The following is a 20,095-nucleotide window of genomic DNA, read 5'->3' as shown; positions in this document are numbered from 1 at the left end:
TGCTTTATTCTTTTTCTCCCTTTTTATCCCTTCTCCACTACCCTCAAGCAGGCTATAGTTAAAGGATATATTTATGTATGTGTGTATGTACACACACACACACACACACACACACACACACCCTTTTCCTAGCCTTGCTGACCCTTTACTTTAATTCTGCTCCTAACTTGCCTTGCTATTACCTATCCTTCCCCCAGCCATGGATCTCTCCCTTGTCTTCTTTCCTCACCCTTTGTTTCTCACTCTGCCCATCCCTCCCCCCTTATGTCATTAAAGATTTTAGAGGGTGCTATACCCTTTATAGTATATATGTGTATTTGACCCATTTCCAATGTGAGTAGGTTTTCAGAACTACTAGCCCTCCTCTCTCCACCTCTAATGCCTCTGTGTGTTGTCTATTCTTCCTCTGCACCTCATTTATATAACACAATTTTTACCTTAACTTTGCCTCAGTCTTTTTTTTTTTTTTTTGGAGCTGCCCTATAGTATACATTTCCCATGTTAAAAAAAAAAAAAAGATAAACAGTTCTCTATGTTGAGTTCCTTGAAACTGAGCTTTGATATTTATGTTAAATTTCTATTAAGTTCTGGTTTGGTTGATCGAAAATCCTGAAAATCCACAATTTCATTGAATGTACATTTTTTCTCATCCAATGTTATATATAATTCTGCTGGACATGATATTTTTGGCTACAGTTTGGCCTAGTTCTTTTGATTGATAGATATGTTTTCAGGACTTGCAGTCTTTTATTGTGGCTGCTGATAAATCCTGTACAATTCTAATTGTAGTTGCAGTATATTTTAATTGCTTTTCTTCTTCTTTCTTGTTTATTGCAAAATTTTCTCTTTGAAAAGAGGGCTTTAAATTTTTATAATAATGTTCCTATGTATTTTTCACAAAGAATTTTTTTTTGATGGTAATCACTGGAATTTTTCTGTTTCTACTTTCCCTTCCTGTTCTATCATTCCAGGACAATTTTCTTGTATTATTTCTTGTATCATTGTGTCAACTTCCTTTTTTTAGTCACAATTATTCTTACATTTTCTCTTCCTTCTCTTCTCCAGGTCCATAGTTTTTCTTATAAGATGTTTCACATTCTATCCTTTTTTTATTCTTCATAATCTGTTTTGTCATTTCTTGGTCTCTCATAGCTTCACTGGCTTCCCCTTGCACAATTCTAATTATCAAAAAGTTTATTTTTATCTATGAGACTCTGTATCTCTGAAATGGAAAGACATGAGATAGATAGCTCAGACCATATTATTTAATTTAAAGCATCATTTATTGACTGGCCTGCAACTGACTCACTAGACAAGCTAGTAGAGATCAGTCCCGAGCCTTTAGCGAGGTACACTTTTAAGCCCATTTGCCACTTCCTGGTACAGCCTTGTGGTTACAAATTTCAGAAATCACTGACAGTTTCTTGTTTACAATGGGGAAATGTCTGGATGTGAGTAAGCACACAATGGAACCTGTCGACATGTTTTGCAATGTTGTCCTGACTTTGTTAGGCACATACTTCTCGGAAAGTCTGGGGCTTCAACCACTTTTTGGAAAGTCTAGGGCAGGGGTCCTCAAACTTTTTAAATAGGGGGCCAGTTCACTGTCCTTCAGACTGTTGGAGGGCTGGACTATAGTAAAAACAAAAACTATGAAAAAATTCCTATGCACGCTGCATCTATCTTATTTTGAAGTGAAGAAACAAAGCGGGAACAAATACAATATTTAAAATGAAGTAAAGTTAAATCAACAAACTTACCAGTATTTCAATGGGAACTATGGGCCTGCTTATTGGCTAATGAGATGGTCAATGTCTGGTTCCATATTTGTTACTGCTAGTCGTAACAAATGATGCAAGTGTGCATCCGATAGTCTTGATCTGGTTGGAGATTTCAAATGTTTCATTCTAGAAAAAGTCTGTTCACAGACATAAGTGCTGACAAAAATGGTTGCCATTTTGAATGCATGGTTCCTGAAATGAGGATATGTCTCAGAGGGGAGAGATGCATAGAAATTATAAAGGCTGCTTGACTTGAATGTGTCTTTCAGAAAGTCACAATTCTGCAGTTCAGCCAGTTCCATTTGGTAAATTGTATCCACATTTTCAATGTCGATAGAAAATGGGTTACAGACAAGCTGTATGTCCTGTTCATGGAGATGAAGCTCTTTAAATCTAAACTAGAATTCCTTTTGCAATTTGTAATGGACTGAAGCTTGAGTTGATGCACTGAGGTCCCAAGCATGTGAGGCTAAATAATTATTGGACCATACTCTATTAATATATATGCTTGGAGAAAGAATGGCCCCGCCCACTCTTTATGCAAGTCCTGATGTGTTGTATAGGAAATGATGATTTTGGTAGGGGGAGGCAGAGGGGCAGTAAGAGAGGCGGGGAGAAACTGCTGGCTGGCTTCTTGTCACGGCTGCACACATTGTTATCATGATCCCCCCTCACCTCTGATACCCCTTCACTTCTACTAAAAATAAAGATTGAAGATTTTCCCTTAACCTGAATTCCTGACTCTGGCTGATTTTAAAATACACGGTCATCACAGCAATTTTTCCAATGAATCCACACATGTTTTGTTTGGGAATGCAATCAGCATTTTTTCCCACTAACAGATTTTGAATTGTGGGGAGATGGCAGAAGTTTTCCTCTTTCACTTATTTAATGAGGGAGGCCTAATTTTACTTCAAATGCTTTGACATGTGATTGCATATCATAGATGAGCTTCCCCTTTCCTTGAAGTTGCATATTGAAATTGTTGAGTAGCTCTGTTACATCTGTCAGAAAGGCAAGGTGCCACTTCCATTCTGCATCAATGAGCTCTGGTACTTCTTTGTTTTTTGAAAGCAGAAAAGTTGTAATCTGTGGAAATAAGTCATAAAAACGGTTCAAAACTCTCCCTTGACTCAGACAATGAACAATATACAGAACATCTTCATAGTCAACATTTAGCTCAGACAGAAATTCCTGAATTGTCTGTGATTTAGTGCATTAGATCTAATGAAGTTAACACAAGATACCACAATTTTCATAACAGAGTCCCACTTCAGTGATTTACTACACAGCACTTGTTGGTGGCTAAGGCAGTGTATGGCTATTAGATGAGAATGGTTATGTTTGTCCATCTCTTGGTTAATGCAAGCAATTACTCCTTTCTTAGACCCCACCATGCTAGGAGCACCATCAGTTGTCACACTGGCTAGTTTAGCCCATTCCAGCTCTAAACCATTCATAGTTTGGTAAACCTTTTCATAGATATCCTCTCCTGTAGTTGTTCCTTTGATACTTTGCAGTGCAGCAAGCTCTTCTATGACTTCAAAATAATCATTCGTCCTGTGAATAAAAAGTAGAAGTTGTGTGGAATCATGAACATCATTGCTTTCGTCGAGTGCCAAGGAAAAATACGAAATTTTTTTTATGGAGTTTTGCAAATGCTGATGCAAATTGTCTCCCATTTCTTCAATTCTCCGTGTAATTGTGGGTCCTGAAAGACTCACTGTACTAAATAAATCGGCCTTCTCTGGACACATCTCTTTGACAACAGAAAGAAGGCATTCTTTAACAAATTCTCCCTCCACGAATGCCAGTGCGTGCTATTAGCTTGGCAACTTGAAAACTTGCTCGCAGTGATGAAATATTTAGCTGCTTCTGCTTCACAAAAGTATTTTGCCGAGTTGTCAATGTATTTTTCAGTTTTAATATTTTAGCTTTTCTCACTTCTCCAACCAAACAATGATATTTATTTTTATGTTGAGTTTCATAGTGTCCATGCAAATTATATTCTTTGAACACAGAATATAGTGTCTGGCATATCAGACATACAGCTCTTTCCTTGTACTTCATGAAAAAGTAATCATAAGTCCACTGTTCTTTGAATATCCTACACTCCGAGTCAATTTTTCTTTTTCTTGACATTATTTCCTAGGGATTCCAAATTGCTATTAGTAAAATACCAAAATATATATACAGCGCTACAAAAACAATATACCAGCAATAATTTTGCCTACACAGAGACATACAGACTGCAATGCCCAACTTCCTCCAAGCTGCCTCTGTGCTGTGATGCCTCCATTTCCCACACTCTCTTTCCCACTCTTCATGCTCCTGCTTCCAATCTTCACTGCTGCAGTGAATTCCCCCTGCAGCGGCCATGACATGCTCAGCATGCACTGTACATCCCCTGCGCCTGTCTGTTGTGGTGGCTGCCGTTACTGTACAAGGCTGCGGGCCATCAGTTCTCCGTCTTCTGCGCCCTTCCCCACACCACACACCCCGGCCTGGGAACTCACCTCACCTCAGTATCGCCTCACACTCTCCTGCCGCCTCAGCCCGCCGGAAGTGTGTGTTGCTAACGCGAGTTTAGGTCGAACATCACTTCCGGTCTGATTTTGCCATAACCTGGTGGGCCATATAAATATCCTTAGCAGGCCACATCTGGCCCATAGGTCGTAGTTTGAGGACCCCTAGTCTAGGGTCTCATGAACTGAGGGATGGGGCCCCATCTTTTGTCCATTTCATCTTCTTTTTTAGTTAACTTCTTTTAAAAATCTTGTTTTTCTTAGATGTTTCTTCTTTTTAGTTATTTTTTTTTTTTTTTAGTTTTTCCTCAGTGTCTCTCATTTGATTTTTTGAATTCTTCTATAAATTCTCTCTGAATAGGGAGCCATTTCATTTACTCTTTGGGGTAGAAGCTTTTTTTATTTCAGTGTCCTCTGAAGATGACTCTCAGTGTTCCCTGTTCCCATAGTAAGTTTCTTTCTTTTTTTGCCTGTTCATTTTTAAAATAAGAGGTATTAATGTAAGTTACTCTAATCCTGGGGTGGGTGGGGGAAGGGTATCTCTGGCTTTACTTTAGCTCTCCTCTCTTTACTAGGAACCCCAAACTAAGTGCTCCCCCTGCCAGTGTTGGCAGCCGGCAGCATCCCTGCCTTTTACATTCTTCAGTTGTGCTTCTTCCCCAGGGCTGAATCTCCCCAGAACAGCTGGGCCTGGCCTTCCTAATTAGCTGAGATTCCCTCAGTCTTCCTGGACTCAGACCTGATTCCACAAATTGTCTAGGAGGTGAAAGTCTCTGTGGTTCCTGCTGAGGCTCCAGCCATAACCAGCTAGCCTTAGGGTTTGGAGCTAGCTGAGAGTTTTTTGCACTTCACACCAGTTAATGATCTTCTCATATTATATCTGGAGGAGGACCCCTGTTCTGCCCTAGTCTTATTGATTTTTCTCCCTTCTATGCTTTGAGGTGCAAATTTGTTCTATTTGTAGGGGAAATTGGGAGAACTTGAAATTTACCAATCTACTCGGCCATCTTACCAGAATCCTCCCCTCAAAAGTGTTTCTTATAAAACAACTTTTTGAAGAAATCTGGTTTTTAATCCACTCTATCTGCTTCTGTTTTATGGGAAATTCATCCCATTCACATTACAGTTAAACTTACTAATTGGATTTTCCACCATCCTATTTGTCTCAGGTTATATTTTTCTCTCTCCTTTCCCTTCTCAACAGTGTTTTGCTTCTGTCTACCACCTTCCTCAATCTGCTCTTCCTTTTTTTAAAAGCTCCCCATCCTTTCTTATCCTTTTTCTCTTCTACTTCTGCCCTCCCTTCTTTCTACTCTTACTTTTCTATAGAGTGAACCACATTTGTATGAAGTATGTATATTATTCCTTCTTTGAGCCAAATCTGATGAAACTAAGGCTCAAACAATGCTCGTCCTCCTCCCTTTTCCCCCTCAAATGTAATAGGTCTTTTATGCCTCTTCATGTGATATGATTTACTCCATTTTATCTCCCCTTTTCTCTTCTCCTAGTACAATACCTTTTCCATCTCTAATTTCTTTTTTATATCCTTCATTAAAGTTAGCTTATACCTACACCCTTTAAGTATGCCCCCATCGCCTGCCCTCACAAAGATATAGTTCTCAAAAGTTACACATATCACTTTCCCATGTAGGGATATAAATATTTTAACCTTTAAAAACCATAATTTTTTTCCTATCATTGACCTTTTTATGCTTTTCTTGAGTCTTGTATTTGGAGATCAAATTTTCTGTTCAACTCTGGTCATCAGAAATCATTGAAAACCCCCTGTTTTAATGAATTTCCAACTTTTCCCCTGAAAGATAATGCTTAATTTTGCTGGGTAGTTGATTGTTGCTTATAGTCCAAACTCCTTTGCCCTCAAGAATATGATATTTCAGGGCCTCCAATCCTTTAATGTGAAAGCTGCTAGGTTCTGGGTAATCCTGATTGTGGTTCCTTGATCTTTGAATTGTTTCTTGCAGTCAGTAATTTCTTCTTGATATGATAATTCTGGAATTTAGTTACAATATTCTTTGGCATTTTCATTTTAGAGTATCTTTCCAGTGATCAGTGGATCTTTCAATGACTATTTTACCCTTTGGTTCTAGAATATCAGGACAGTTTTCCTTGAAGATTTATTGAAAGATGTTGTCCAGATTCTTTTAAGACGAAGGATTCTTAATGTCTCATTAAGTTATTTATATTCATTTATCCAATTCTAATTTTTAGGGAATTATTTTGTTTAATTAGCTTTTTTACCTCCTTTCCCATTTGTGCAATTGTACTTTTAAAAGGAGTTTTAAAAATAAAAATAGAATTCCTAATTCTATTTCCTGTACCCCACCTATGCAATTGAGACAAATCTTTCCTGAAAATCTTCCACTATATCTTAAGCTAGAAAATTATTACACTTCAAATATTTGGGGATTCTGTCACTTCTAAATCCTTTCAGAGGCTTAATCTTGATTCTGAGGGAAGCTAGAGAGAACTCAGTGTTCTGTGTACTCTCCACCATTTTGGGTCCTCTCCTTGGAACATTTTTTTAAACAACTGTAAGCATTTGTTATTAAAATAAGAAAAAATTGTGTTTTAATTTATTCCTTAAATTATGGTATCTATACCTGGAATAGTCAAATAGTAAAAATTTCTCCACTCTAGATTTTAAATGGAAATATTTAAAATTGTAAGTGACTTTTTTTTCTTTTACAGGGTGTGCCTGAAGATTTATTATTCTTTTATCATCATCTCCGAAAGGGTGGTGGAGTCTTTCTAGTTGAACAGTGCCTTCTCCTTTATAGATACCACCCATATGCAGCAACACACTCAGTCCTAGAGTAAGTAAATTATCTAATTTGATTAGATCAAATCAAAAACAGATTTAGAGACCTAAATATATTTAACAATTCTTTTGGAGATGTGCCCATATGGTACACAAATTCAATACCCAGAAATACTTTACCTGATAGCTACAAATTATTTTATTTGAAATGTTATTTTCTGGTCCTTTTCTCCTTATTTTCAAATTACAAATTTCTTACATAAAATATGTAAATTCATTGTATTTTGACAGGTATTCATTATTCATACCTTTTCTGACTTCCATTCAAGGCCTCCTGAAGTTTGAAAATTCCTGATGTTTATAAGATCTTTTTATACTCTAATTGCTATGCTTCTATAATACTTTGATTCGCAGTATGATATTCTTTCCATCCAGTCTAATGATGTCTTCAGACTATTGACAGATACCATTTTTATCATGGAGCAGTGGAAGAAGCTTGGAATAAGACTTAGTTTCTGTCCTTGATTTCATACTAATTGTCATCTTGAGTAAATTCTTTCAGCTTACTGACTTTTTTAAAATGTGAAAAATGAGGTCTCTTCCATTAGATTTTAGAATCTATTTCCCTATATTCAATCAGATACCAGGACTCTTCTTTTTCATTCTTGCCACCAGCATTATTTGTCAATATATTCATATTTTTTCATATTCATAATTTAGTATGATTTATTTAAAACTGGAAAAATATGGGAAATTGTCTAGTTCAAATTCCCTTATCTCCTATTGTACAAATGAAGAAATTAGAACCCATAAAAATTAAATGGTTTGGACCAAGTATGGCATAGCTAGAGTCCAAATCCTGTCTTCCTTGTGATGATCTCCAAATTAATTTTCTTGTCTCCAGTTTTTTCTCTTGTAATCTCTAATATCCTGTCACTAGTTTTCTTTCTAAAACACTACTTCCATCATATGATTGACAACACTGCTCAGAAACTTTTAGTACTTCTTACTGCACAAAAAACTAAGCCCTTGCTTGTCATTTAAGGGAGACAACATGCAAATAATTATGTACAACTAAGCTATATACAGGATAAATTTGAAATCAACAGAGAGAATATATTATATTAAAGGGGATTGAAACAGGCTTTCTGGAAATTTTAGTTGAAACTTGAAAGAAGCCAGGGAAGCTGGGGCAGGGGGAAGGAAAAGAAAGGGGGAATAATTCAAGGCTTGGAAAACATCTAGTGAAAATATCCAAGGTAACTGTAGGTCACTGGATTGAATAGTAAGTGGGAGAGAAGATATAAGATGTAAGAAGACTAGAAACATTGGGAAGGCAGATTATGAAGGCCTTTGATGACCAAACAAAGGATTTTATAATTTATATTGGGTATGGTATGGAGCCACTGTAGTTTATTGAGTATAAGGGGGTGGTGACATGGCAGACTTTCACTTTTAGAAGATTACTTTGTTAGGTGAGTGAAAGAGTGAAGTGGGGAAAGACTTGTAGGACATAGACCAACCAAAAGATTCTTGTGGTGGTGTAGGTGTGAGATGACGATGGTCTGCTTCAGGGTGGTAGCAGTGTAAGAATGTAAGAGAAGAGGGTTTCTTTAAGAGATGCTACAAAAGTGAAATCAATAGGACATATATTAATATGGGGGAAGGGGGCGAGAGAATAAGAACCTGAGGATGGCACCTAAGGAAGATGGTAGCTCAAAACAGCAGTTTGGGAGAAAGGAAGGTATAAGTGGAAAGGAATATTCAGTTTTGGACATATGTAGTAGAAGATGTCTATATGACATTCAGTTTTAGATGTTTGAGAGGCAGTTGGTGTTGGGAGTTTCCAAACTCACAAAAGTGGAGAAGTTAGGACTGAATAGATTTGAGAATCATCAGAAGATAGAGAAGATAATTAAATCTATGAGATTGGATGAGATCACAAAGTAAAATAATATATGTAGAAAAAAAAAAAAGAAGGCCCAGAACAGAGTCCCTTTGATATCTACACAGTTTTTGGTCACAATCTAGATAAAGATCAAGTATAGGAGACTAATGAGTGGAATCCGGACTAAAGTATGTAAGACTGCCGAAAGGTAAGAAGGATGAAGATGGAGAAAAGAGTCTTAGATTTGGCCATTAGTAATCATGGAGAAAGGAGTTTCTATTGAATAATGAGGTTGGAAGTCAAACTGAACAGAGGAAAGGAAGTTGAATCAGACAACTAAGCACTTAAGGCTAATTACCTATTGGACAATAAGTCTATTAGCATATGCTTGAAAAAATGGCCCTTCTCACTATTCTGTGCTGGCTCAATCTTTTGGTGTATACAGATAATCGTAGAAGGGATTAGAGAGTGAAGTGAGACAAGCCAGACTCACTTGGTCGCAGGATGGAGAGGAGAAAAGTGTGGAGATTCTGAACTCTAGATCCTTGGCAAAACTACAGGCAGTTTAGTCCATCTCCTTCACTCCTCCCCTTAAAGACCAAGGACTTTTGCTTATCCTGACTGCGTCTGACCCTGAGGCCTCCAGGGAGCTATCCCAGACTTCATATTTTGGCACCCAACGTGTGAACCAAGGACCCTAATTTCACTGAAGAACTCCCTGGTGACCAAGAAATAGGGTGATTATTTTAATAGACAAATAGGGAACTTACTTTCTTAAGGGGTAAACAGGTAACCTTTTCTAACTGAAATGGGGCAGATATTAGGAAAAGATTCTCCCCCACCTCCAACTATACCCCCAACCCCACTCTGAGGGAGCTCTATAGAAAGCATACTTAGGTTGATCAAGAGACAAGGTTTGCTTGTAACTTGGGAGCAAATCAGGAGACTCTTGGATACATTAGAATGCATGTCCCCTTACTTCTTCAAGGAAGAAGATATAGAGGAAGATAATTGGAAACTAGTAGGAGATCAACTGTGTGAATACTACAGTGATAAAGGTCCTGATTCAATTTCTAAGGAAACATTCTATATATATATATATATCATACAGTTGGCCTTAAAAGAATTCTGCAAGTTATAAAAAAAAGAAAAGTTTTAAGAACAGCCAGATGAGGAAGTGTGAGGAAAAAGAGGAAGACAAAGGACAGATTAATGGCAGTATCACTAGAGGGCATGAGGACTTGAGTGAACTTGAAGGTCTTGGTGATTCTCACTCTCACATCCCAGCTTCAACTCTGCCTACACAAGAGCAGGTCCTTGACACGCCCCAATCAACTTCACCTTTTGGGATAGCGAAAGGAGTAGTGGGAGGGGCAGTGATATCACCAGGACCTCCCCCTCCAGCAATTATCCCCTCCTATGACTAGATTGCAAAAGGTACCACTTAAAGCCACAGAGGAAGGGCTGAATACAGCTGATTTGAGAATAGAAATGTATCCTGTGATTCAACAGTTTAACTCTTCAGGTCAAGAAAGTAGAAGATATACTCCTTTTGAGCTAAAAATCCCCAAAGAACTGAAAAAGGCTTGCATTCTTTAGGGGGCTACATCATCTTATGTTAAGATATTATTACAGAATTTGGCTTATGAAGTCTTAACCCCTACTAACTGGAAATCTATAGCAAGGACATGCTTAGAACCTGGACAAAACTTGTTATGGCTTTCTGAATATAGTGAACTCTGTAGGATACAAGCCCAACGAAATAGGGCAAACTGGAGTTAATACTCCAATCACTTATGACCAACTAACAGGTGTAGGTAGGTTCTTATGCAGACATTTCAATACAGATTAATTACCTCATAGCAGTATATGAGCAAATTGCTTCTGCTGCTATCAAAGCTTGGGGTTTTACCCCAGATAAACAGGACAAAGGAGAAGCCTTCACAAAAATAGCACAAGGGGCAAATGAAGCCTTTGCTGATTTTGTGGGACTTCTGTAGACAGCTGTCATATGAACTATTGGTGAAAATGCAGCAACAGAAATTATGATAAGGCAATTTGCTAAAGAAAATGCTAATGAGGTTTGTAGAAGATTTATACTAGGACTACACAAGGATACTCCTTTAGAGGAGATCATGAGATGATGTGCCAGAGTGGCCACAAATACCTTTTATAGCCAGACTGTGATGCAGACTTCCCAAGATCCGAACCTGGGAAGACAGGGTCCCTTTTGTCAAGGGTCTTCCAGAGAGACTTGTCAATGCTTTCAGTGCGGTAATGTAGGACATCTGAAAGCTCAGTGTTAGCATAGAGACAGAAGGAGAAAACAGGGTGGGAGAACAAGACCCAAAACCCCATGTCCAAAATGCAACAGAGGCTTCCATTGAGCATCAGAATGTAGACTGATTCAGGGAAATGGGATGAGGGGCCCAAGGCAAAAAATACTTGGAGCACAATGGCAGCCAATGCTACATTCAGAGAGCCTTTAAAAGGTCAATACCCAAACATGACCAATCAGTCAGAAAGCAATCTGATGGGAGAAAGGGATTACATTTGGGGAGACTAGAGTTGTATGCAGCTGGGACAACTGAGATATCATCTGTGGAGAGGTAAAATCTGTTCCTCTCCAGCCTATGGATCTCTTGTCTCCAGGCACAGTAGGCTTGGCCATTTCACTTCCTGAGAGTACTTACAAAACAGTTTTCATTCATACACTGATGTGGGAAACTGGGGAATGTCCCAGTCACTAATACAGGTTAGACAATGTGTAGATTAGGAGAAGTAGTAGCATCAGGTTTACTGATACAGACTCCTAATAAGCAGTCTGGTGATAGTTGCCCAGATTCTGACTCCAAGCAACAAAATCCAGAAATATTCTGGACAGCAGCTGTAACAGCTGACTGTCCTATGCTCACTAACTATATAAATGGCATACCATTAGAAGGATTGGTAGACACAGGTGCAGATTGTAGTCATTAGAGGTGCCAACTGGCCCAGTCACTGGCCAAAGATTAAGGCAGACACCTACATGTCTGGTGTAGGAGGATCAAGAGCAGCTGAAGTTAGTGCTGCCCTTATGAGATGGACTTTTGAAGGTGAAGCAGGACTTTTTACTCCTGTTATAGTTGAAAAAATCCCCATCAATCTGTGGGGAAGAGACATTTTACAACAATTAGGATTACAAATGAGTACTTTGGTTTTTTAGGCAGGGCTGCTGTTGAAGGCCTGCCAACACTTTCACCTTTTCCTATCCAATGGAAAACTGATACACCAGGTGGATAGAACAGTGGCCCTTAGCTAGCAATAAAATTCAGACCCTATTAGGTATAATACAGGAGCATCTTGATCAAGGACACTTATAACCTTCTCTAAGTCCTTGGAATTCCCCAGTATTTGTTGTAAGAAAGAAATCTGGAAAATGGAGGATGTTGATTGATTTAAGAAAAGTAAATGAACAGATGGAAACTATGGGAATTCTTCAGCCTGGACTTCCATCTCCTACTCAATTGCCTAGAGAATGGTCTCTATGGGATATAGACATTAAGGATTGTTTCTATTCTATTCGTCTAGATAAGAAGGATATGAAAAGATTTGCCTTTTCAGTGCCCAGCGTTAACTTAGCTGAGCTTTATAAAAGATATGAATGGATAGTTTTGCCAAAGGGAATTTGCCCTAATATGTGTCAGATGTATGTTGCTGCTGCTCTTACTCCAGTAAGAAAAGCATTTCTAAAAGTAATGTTATTACATTACATGGATGATATATTGGGATGTGCACCTGAGGAACAAATGTTAGAAGTATGTCTACAAAAGACCATAGAAACACTAAGGAACTACAAATTGCACATAGCTCCAGAAAAAATTCACAGACATGCTCCTTTTCAGTATTTAGGATATGAAGTATACCCTAAGGTGCTTACAGTACAAAAACTTTCCTTAAGAATAGAGAAGCTAAACACCTTAAATGACTTTCAGAAATTGATAGGAAATATCCAATAGATGTGTCCAGTGTTAGGCTTGACTACCTATCAATTGCAACCATTATATGACATCATAAGGGGAGACAGTGCTTTAAACTCACCACACTAGCTTACAGAAGAAGCTCAAGAAGCTTTGAGACAAGTTGAACTGGCTTTATCCAATGTAGTTGAAAGAGTCACTCAAAAACCCTTGGAAATACAGTTTTTGATGCACAAGAGGCACTCACAGCAGTCCTTCATCAAGGAGACAGTGTGGTAGAGTGGGTGAACAATCAGAACAAAGCCTTACTCCTTACCCAGTGCTTGTGGCTAGAATTTTATTAAAGGCCATTAAGTGGGGAGTACAGTTATCTGGGATAAGATCGACAAGATATATACCTTTTGTACTAATGCATAAATTAATGTATGCTGTGAAACCATCCCAGAGTGGCAAATTTTATTGGCTCCAAATTTTACACACGGGTCTCCATTAAAGAAAACCTGACTATTACATAATTGGCAATGGATTCTTGAAGAAAAGGTTTCTAAAATTCCTCTTAAAGGACCAACTGTCTTTACAGATGCATCCAAACATTATATTTGTGCCATATACTCTCATGATCTAACTATAAAGAGAGTAGTCAGAACTCCTTTTTAGTCCACTCAGCAGAATGAATTGTATGCAATCATTCTAGCTCTTACTTATTATCCAGGAGATATAAATATAATATTTGATTTGGCCTATTCAGTAGGTGTGGTACAAAGAATCGCCACAGCCCAAATACAATTTGTAGCTTCCAATATGTATCAGCTCTTTAAGGAATTTCAGGAGCAAGTGAGAAAGCATCCAGGTAAGATTTCTATCTTGCATGTCCACTCTCATAGTGGACTTCCAGGTCCTATTTTTTATAGTAATTCAAAGGCAAATAGTGTTCTAACTATGTTGGCCAACTTTATTTCAAGAAGAACCAAGAATCTCATTCTAAATTATCAGGCTGCTCGAGCTTTATGTTTACAATTTGGAATAATAAGAGAGGAAGCTAGGAGCATAGTAAAAGCCTGTACAGCTTGCCTTCCTTTCCATGCTCCTCTGCTCCCTCCAGGGAAGAACTCTCGTGGTTTGAGACCCAATGAAATTTGGCAAATGGATGTGACCCATTATAAAACTTTTGATCATCTGTCTTTTATCCATGTAGATATATTTTCAGGATTCACTTTTGTAATACCAGCAGCAAAAGAGACAGCCCAAGTGGCTGACCATGAGTGACCATGACCACTTACCTTATACAAGCATTTGTAATCATGAGTGTGCCACAAGCAATAAAAACAGATAACAGACCTGCATATATTTCTAAACATTTTGCATATTTTTGTGCACAGTATAAGATTTTACACAGCACTGGCATACCCTTTAATCTTCAAGGACAGGCAATAGTAGAGAGGAGAACCAGAGACATTAAGATGCTCCTCCAAAAACAAAAGAAAGGGGGAGCTACAGGTAACCCTAGAGTACTTCTAAATTTAGCTATTTATACTATTAACTTTTTGATTTTTGGCAGAGATGCACTGGCTCTGGCAGACAGGTTTTATAACCCACTGGAAGGGCAGAGTCCAGTATGAGCAGCTCCACTATCTTTAGATAATTGCCAGGTGATGTGGAGAGATCCAGAAAGTAGTGAATGGAAGGGACCAGATAGGTTAACTACTTGGGGGAGAGAATTTGCTTGTATCTCTACAGATGGAGAAGGAATCAGATGGGTGCCAATGAGCCGTATTCGCTTTGTCCATCAGAGAGAGACGGAGCAGACCCTTGAAATGAAGAAGACCCAAAAAATATCTGGTGGTTCCATCGCTGATTGTGCCCACCACAGAAAGCATGGCAATTATGGCATTTAACTCATGGACATCAAAAATTGTTGGAATTGAAAACCCTCAGGAATCATTGGATTTTCTGAGAAATGATAAGACTGTTGTAGGACTTCAAAATCTGCAGGAATCTTTGGATTTCCTAACACATAAAAAGTTGCAGGACTTCAAAAACTTGCAGGGATCTTTGGATTCCCTGACACATGAAGCAATGGACAATAGATTGGTTTTGAACTATCTCTTGGCTGCTGCAGGAGGCATATGTGTGATTGTTGTTTACATACCCTTCTTCTAGGACTTCTGGAAATCTTTTACAACACCATGTTGATTCATATTCTTTCTTATATCACTACTTGCATGTACAATTCATGTTTGTTACACCACATTGAGCCTGCATCAGCTGTAGGGAAAGTCATCACTGCTAACCTGTAATTTATTGTTATGTGCTTGTGTAGTACCTCCCATGCTGATAGGTTTGTGCATACCTGTTTCTAGTAAGACCCTTCAGCCCAGAAACCTACTAACAATATCTGGCTTGACTCCTCACTTCCATTTGGTGTTTTTCATCTCTCTTCCTGAGAAGTCAAGGAGGGCATGATGATCTCCTTTTTAGTGCTTTCACCTCCCTTCCTGAGAAGTCAGGGAGGGCGTGATCACCTCCTTTTTGGTGTTTTCATCTCCCTGAGAAGTCAGGGATGGCATGACCATCTGTATTCTAAAACAAAAGAAAGTGGGAGATGTAAAGGGCTGAAACTCTTAAAAGGTGTGCTTGAATCAGACAACCAAGCACTTAAGGTTAATTACCTATTGGACCATAACTGTTAGCATATGCTTGAAAAAATGGCCCTTCTCACTATTCTGTGCTGGCTCGATCTTTTAGTGTATACAGATAATCATAGGAGGGATTAGAGAGTGGAGTGAGACAAGCCAGACTCATTTGGTCGCAGGATGGAGAGGAGAGAAATGTGGAGATTCTGAACTCAAGATCCTTGCAAAACTTCTGGCAGTTTTGTCCATCTTCTTCACTCTTCCCCTTCAAGACCAAGGACTTTTGCTTATCTTGACTCTGGCTGACCATGAGGCCTCCAGGGAGCTAGCCAGACTTGACAATTTCCTTTTTAAGAAGTTTATCCATTGTGGGCAGCGAGGTGGCACAATGGATAGTGTACCAGCCTTGAAGTCAGGAGAACCTGAGTTCAAATCTGGTCTCAGACATTTAACACTGGGTGTGTGATCCTGGGCAAGTCACTTAACCCCAATTGCCTCACCGAAAAAAAGAAAAAGAAAGAAAGCAAAAAAGAAGTTTATTCATAGACAGCCATCTGCACCCAGAGAGAGGATTGTGGGGACTGAGTGTGTGGGGACAGCATAGTATTTTCAGCCACAGATACTTGCTATTTAGTAACTTGGTGACTCTATGCAAGTCATTTAATCCTAGTTGCCTCGCTCCACCACCCCCCAAAAAAAATTGCAAGTGAGTTTATATTCAGTCAGGTTCCCATTGACCTATTTCTGTATCAAATCAGTTGTAACTGCTGACTAAGGTACATAAGCTTGTTTGGTCCATGTTTGATTTGTTATGGCAATCAATATGTATTAGTAGTTTGCATAAAAATACTATAATCAGTGTTGGTGTCATTTTTATTGTAATAGTCACTTTTAATTATCAACAGCTTGCTTAAATAAGGATTAAGTGATTTCAATTTCATGATTTGTCTTCTCCTTATTCTTCTATATTTATACTAATTCTGACTTTGTTTTAAGTCATAACTGATCTGTCTGTACACAGGTTGCTGATTTAGGAATGAACTCTCATCTCAATTCCAGCCTTTGCCTTTCAGTTAAAATATAATAAATTTTATATTCAATATTTTTCATGTTTAGTACCTGTCAAGTCTTTTCTTGAAAAAGTTTGCCTAATATGAGATTGTGAAACTTCCATGTAGTCTATAAGTCTTGGCCTCTCTCATTCTTTATTTTTGGTCCACATTTTGCATATATTTTGCACCTTCACAAAAACAACATTTGCCTTGAATCCACTAAATATCAAAGTATATTGATTTAATTTATACCATCTTTTGTAGTATTTCATAGAATTTTTCTATTTCTTTGTAATTGATCCTTTTTTGGCTATGATGTTTTCATTTCTTTCTTTTTTTGTATTTGATTTACTTATTTAAAATTTTCCCCAACTACATTTAAAAGAACAATTTTTTTACATTTGTTTTTACAATTTTAAGAGTTCTAGGTTCTCTCTCTTATCTCCACCCACAGTTAAGAAACTACATGTGAAGTTCTGCAAAATATATCCATAGAAGTCAAATTGTGGGGGGGGGAAACAGATTTCCCACCCTAATGAAAATAAAAACGTTCAAGAAAAATTAAGTTTTAAAAAAAAGAGAGAGAAAAAGACAATCTGGATTCAGATACAATCAGCTCCTTCTCTGGATATGGATAGGATTCTTCATCATTTAGTCCTTCAAAATAATCATAATCTTTGTATTGCTGAGAATAGCAAAGTCATTTATATTTATTCAGCTTTACTCTGTTAAAGTCGAGCTCTGTTTCCAGGGTGAAAGGTACACTGTCTCAAGCTATTTTCAGAGATTCTTCTAGAGATCTGGCCACAAGAACTCTTTTCTGCCCTGCAACTGTTAGGAGTATCCCTGCCTATTATAGTTGTAAAGATCTAGTGTGCTAAGGCACAGAGTCCAGCTTTAGTAGTCACTGGAGCCAGGGCTGGGGCTGCACTGATACAGCCTGCAACAGGACTGCACACTGGACTCCCACCCTGGTGTCATAGACTGTTTCTGCTAAATTGCCTTCAGATGGAAAAATGTTCTACTCCTTTTTAGATGTTCTGATGCTCTCAACTTTGTTTAGAGTCTTTATTTAAAGGAATTTGGAGAAGTTTGGGGGAGAGATTGGGCAAGTTCCTGCCTTCACCATCATGGCTCCACCTCTTTGCGATTGATTTTGATACATAAGCTACAATTATTACCTGGTAGCCTTTTCCCAAATACTTATCATCAGTATTGTAATAATAGGTCACATTTATATGGTGATTTCAGTTTTGCAAAACATTTTGCATATCCCAAGAAATTATTTTTCTTAGTGACTTTCGAAATATGAGAAAACCAGTTTCAACTCCTTCCTTCCCTATTTCCTTCCTTTCCTCCTTTTTTCCCTCCTTCCTTTCCTCCCTCCCTTTTCATCTCTCATTTTGTTTTGTATCTTCAAGGGGTACTTCCTAGCTATCTTAGCATTTAATATGCTGTTTCTTCTTGTCTCATTAATTGGGAGGATATAATGACTATTATAGTTTTCTTTAATATCCTTTGCCTATAGCTGTTTTTATACTATTGTCTTTTTTTTGAATTTGTGTCTTGATGTTCCTTGGTACCACAATAGCTTTTTATGGTCAGATTCTTTTTTGTAGTTATTGTTTACTCATTTTTCCAGTCTATTTCTTGATTTTTAAATTTTATGTTAAAAGTTGGGCTCTACACTGGGAAATGAATGTGGATTACTTGCATTTCTGTTTTTCTTCCCAGGTTATTTTTACCTTCTGAATCCAATTCTTCTTGGGCAACAAGAGAACTGTATGATTCTGTACACATATATTGTATCTAGGATATACTATAACATATTTAACATGTATAAGACTGCTTGCCATCTGGGGAGGGGGTGGAGGAGGGAAGGGAAATGTCGGAACAGAAGTGAGTACAAGGGATAATGTTGTAAAAAATTACCCATGCATATGTTCTGTCAATAAAAAGTTATAATAAAAAACAAGTTGGGTTCTAGGGGGCAGAACTGAATCATAATTCAGTTCTTCAAGACTTTGTACATTTGTTAATCATAGATTTTACTTTTAGAGTATCAATTGCCAATTTAAAGTTATAGATGATCTAAAAACTGTGATTTTCATTAGCCACAACCCTTTTTTCTACTTAGATACCACTCAACCATCATTGTAGTAGCATAAGGGAATTTTATAGGACCCATTTTGTATTAATTTTCTTTCATGGTTTACTACCACTAAAGAATTGATTTCCAAGTGATTAGCCTCCTGTTGCTGAGTTTTTAATATGCTTGGATAGATTTGTTGTTAGAAGGCAGTGATTTGATGGCATAGTTTTTGAGAATTCATCTCCATGTTACAATGAAGCTTTAGAGTCAGACAGACTTTGTGGAATTTACCAGTAAATAAACATAATGTTAAATTTCTGTATCATGGGTTTGGGCATTAGGAGAAACAAAAGAATCAAATGCATATCTTTTTTTTCTCCATACTATAGAAGCACTATCTGGCAACACCGAGTTCAGTTCCTAGAAGAAAGGGCTCTTCAGCATTGGACATCATTTACTATCTGGAATGCTGGCAAACAGGGGAGAAAACTCTATAGAAGCTTATCCCCAATAAACCAGAAAAAGGTAGGATAGCAAAATAATGATCTCTATTATTATCAAAATAATTATTCTCTATCATTTTGTTCACTCTAAATGTTGTTGTTTTATTATTTTTTTAATTAAAAAAAAAACAAAAAAAAAACTGAAAAGGAAGACAAAACAAAATAAGCAAGACAGAACTTTGTCATGTGCCCAGGAGAACATCAGGGAGGATTCAAAATATATAACAATAAATTACCAGTTAAAGAGAGGATTATATAATAATAGAAATTATATTCATGATTATCCATCTTTCTTTACTTCCTTGTAGGTTGTTCTTCTGTTCTCTGCTGCGCACATTTTTACTTTATTCTTTTTTCCCCCTTTCATCCCTCCCCACCTCCCTCAAGAAGCCTATAGTTAACCAATGATTTTTTTATGTATCCTTATATAGATATATACATACACACACAAACATTCCCACCTTTCCCCCCATCACCTATCTTTCCTATCCCTGCTAACTTACTTTGCTCCTTAAAGTATTCTTATGTAATGAGAAGAGAGAAGTTAATTTTATTACCTGTTCTCTGTAATGTTTTCTGGTTTGGTTTTCTTGGGGTCTCTGGGAGCAGCCTTTGTTTCAGTTCATTAATCACCACAAGAACAACTAAGGGTTAAAATCCAAATTCAAAGTCTTGTCTCTCTTTCTGGGACTTCAACTAGCTTTCTTGGAGGCCTTCTGGAGTCTTGGTTTCAGTGGAGGAAGTGCAGGAGGACAGGCCTGCCACCACAGGGTGTGAGATGGGATGAATGAATCTAAGTCCAAGGGCTTGTGCCTAAGCCTCCAGTCTACTTCTAGTGCTCTTGTACTCTGTGGCTCTTAGTCTCTGCTTATATGCTCCACAT

General features: G+C 37.8%; 1 protein-coding gene across 2 annotated transcripts in view; it reads left to right on the top strand.

The window, feature by feature from the left end:
• Nucleotides 1-20,095, top strand: part of B3GNTL1 (UDP-GlcNAc:betaGal beta-1,3-N-acetylglucosaminyltransferase like 1) — a 77,196-nt gene that overhangs the window by 43,950 nt on the left and 13,151 nt on the right. For both annotated transcript variants that reach the window (XM_003768873.4, XM_031968445.1), the window contains 2 exons: nucleotides 7,016-7,140; nucleotides 19,099-19,234. In XM_003768873.4, coding sequence (XP_003768921.1) covers nucleotides 7,016-7,140; nucleotides 19,099-19,234 — 261 coding nt within the window. The remainder of the gene's footprint in view (nucleotides 1-7,015; nucleotides 7,141-19,098; nucleotides 19,235-20,095) is intronic.

This window comes from Sarcophilus harrisii, chromosome 4 (assembly GCF_902635505.1).
Source record: "Sarcophilus harrisii chromosome 4, mSarHar1.11, whole genome shotgun sequence".
Taxonomy (NCBI): Eukaryota; Metazoa; Chordata; class Mammalia; order Dasyuromorphia; family Dasyuridae; genus Sarcophilus; species Sarcophilus harrisii.
The sequence above is the reverse complement of the archived record's forward strand: the minus strand, read 5'-3'. Positions and strand labels throughout refer to the sequence as shown.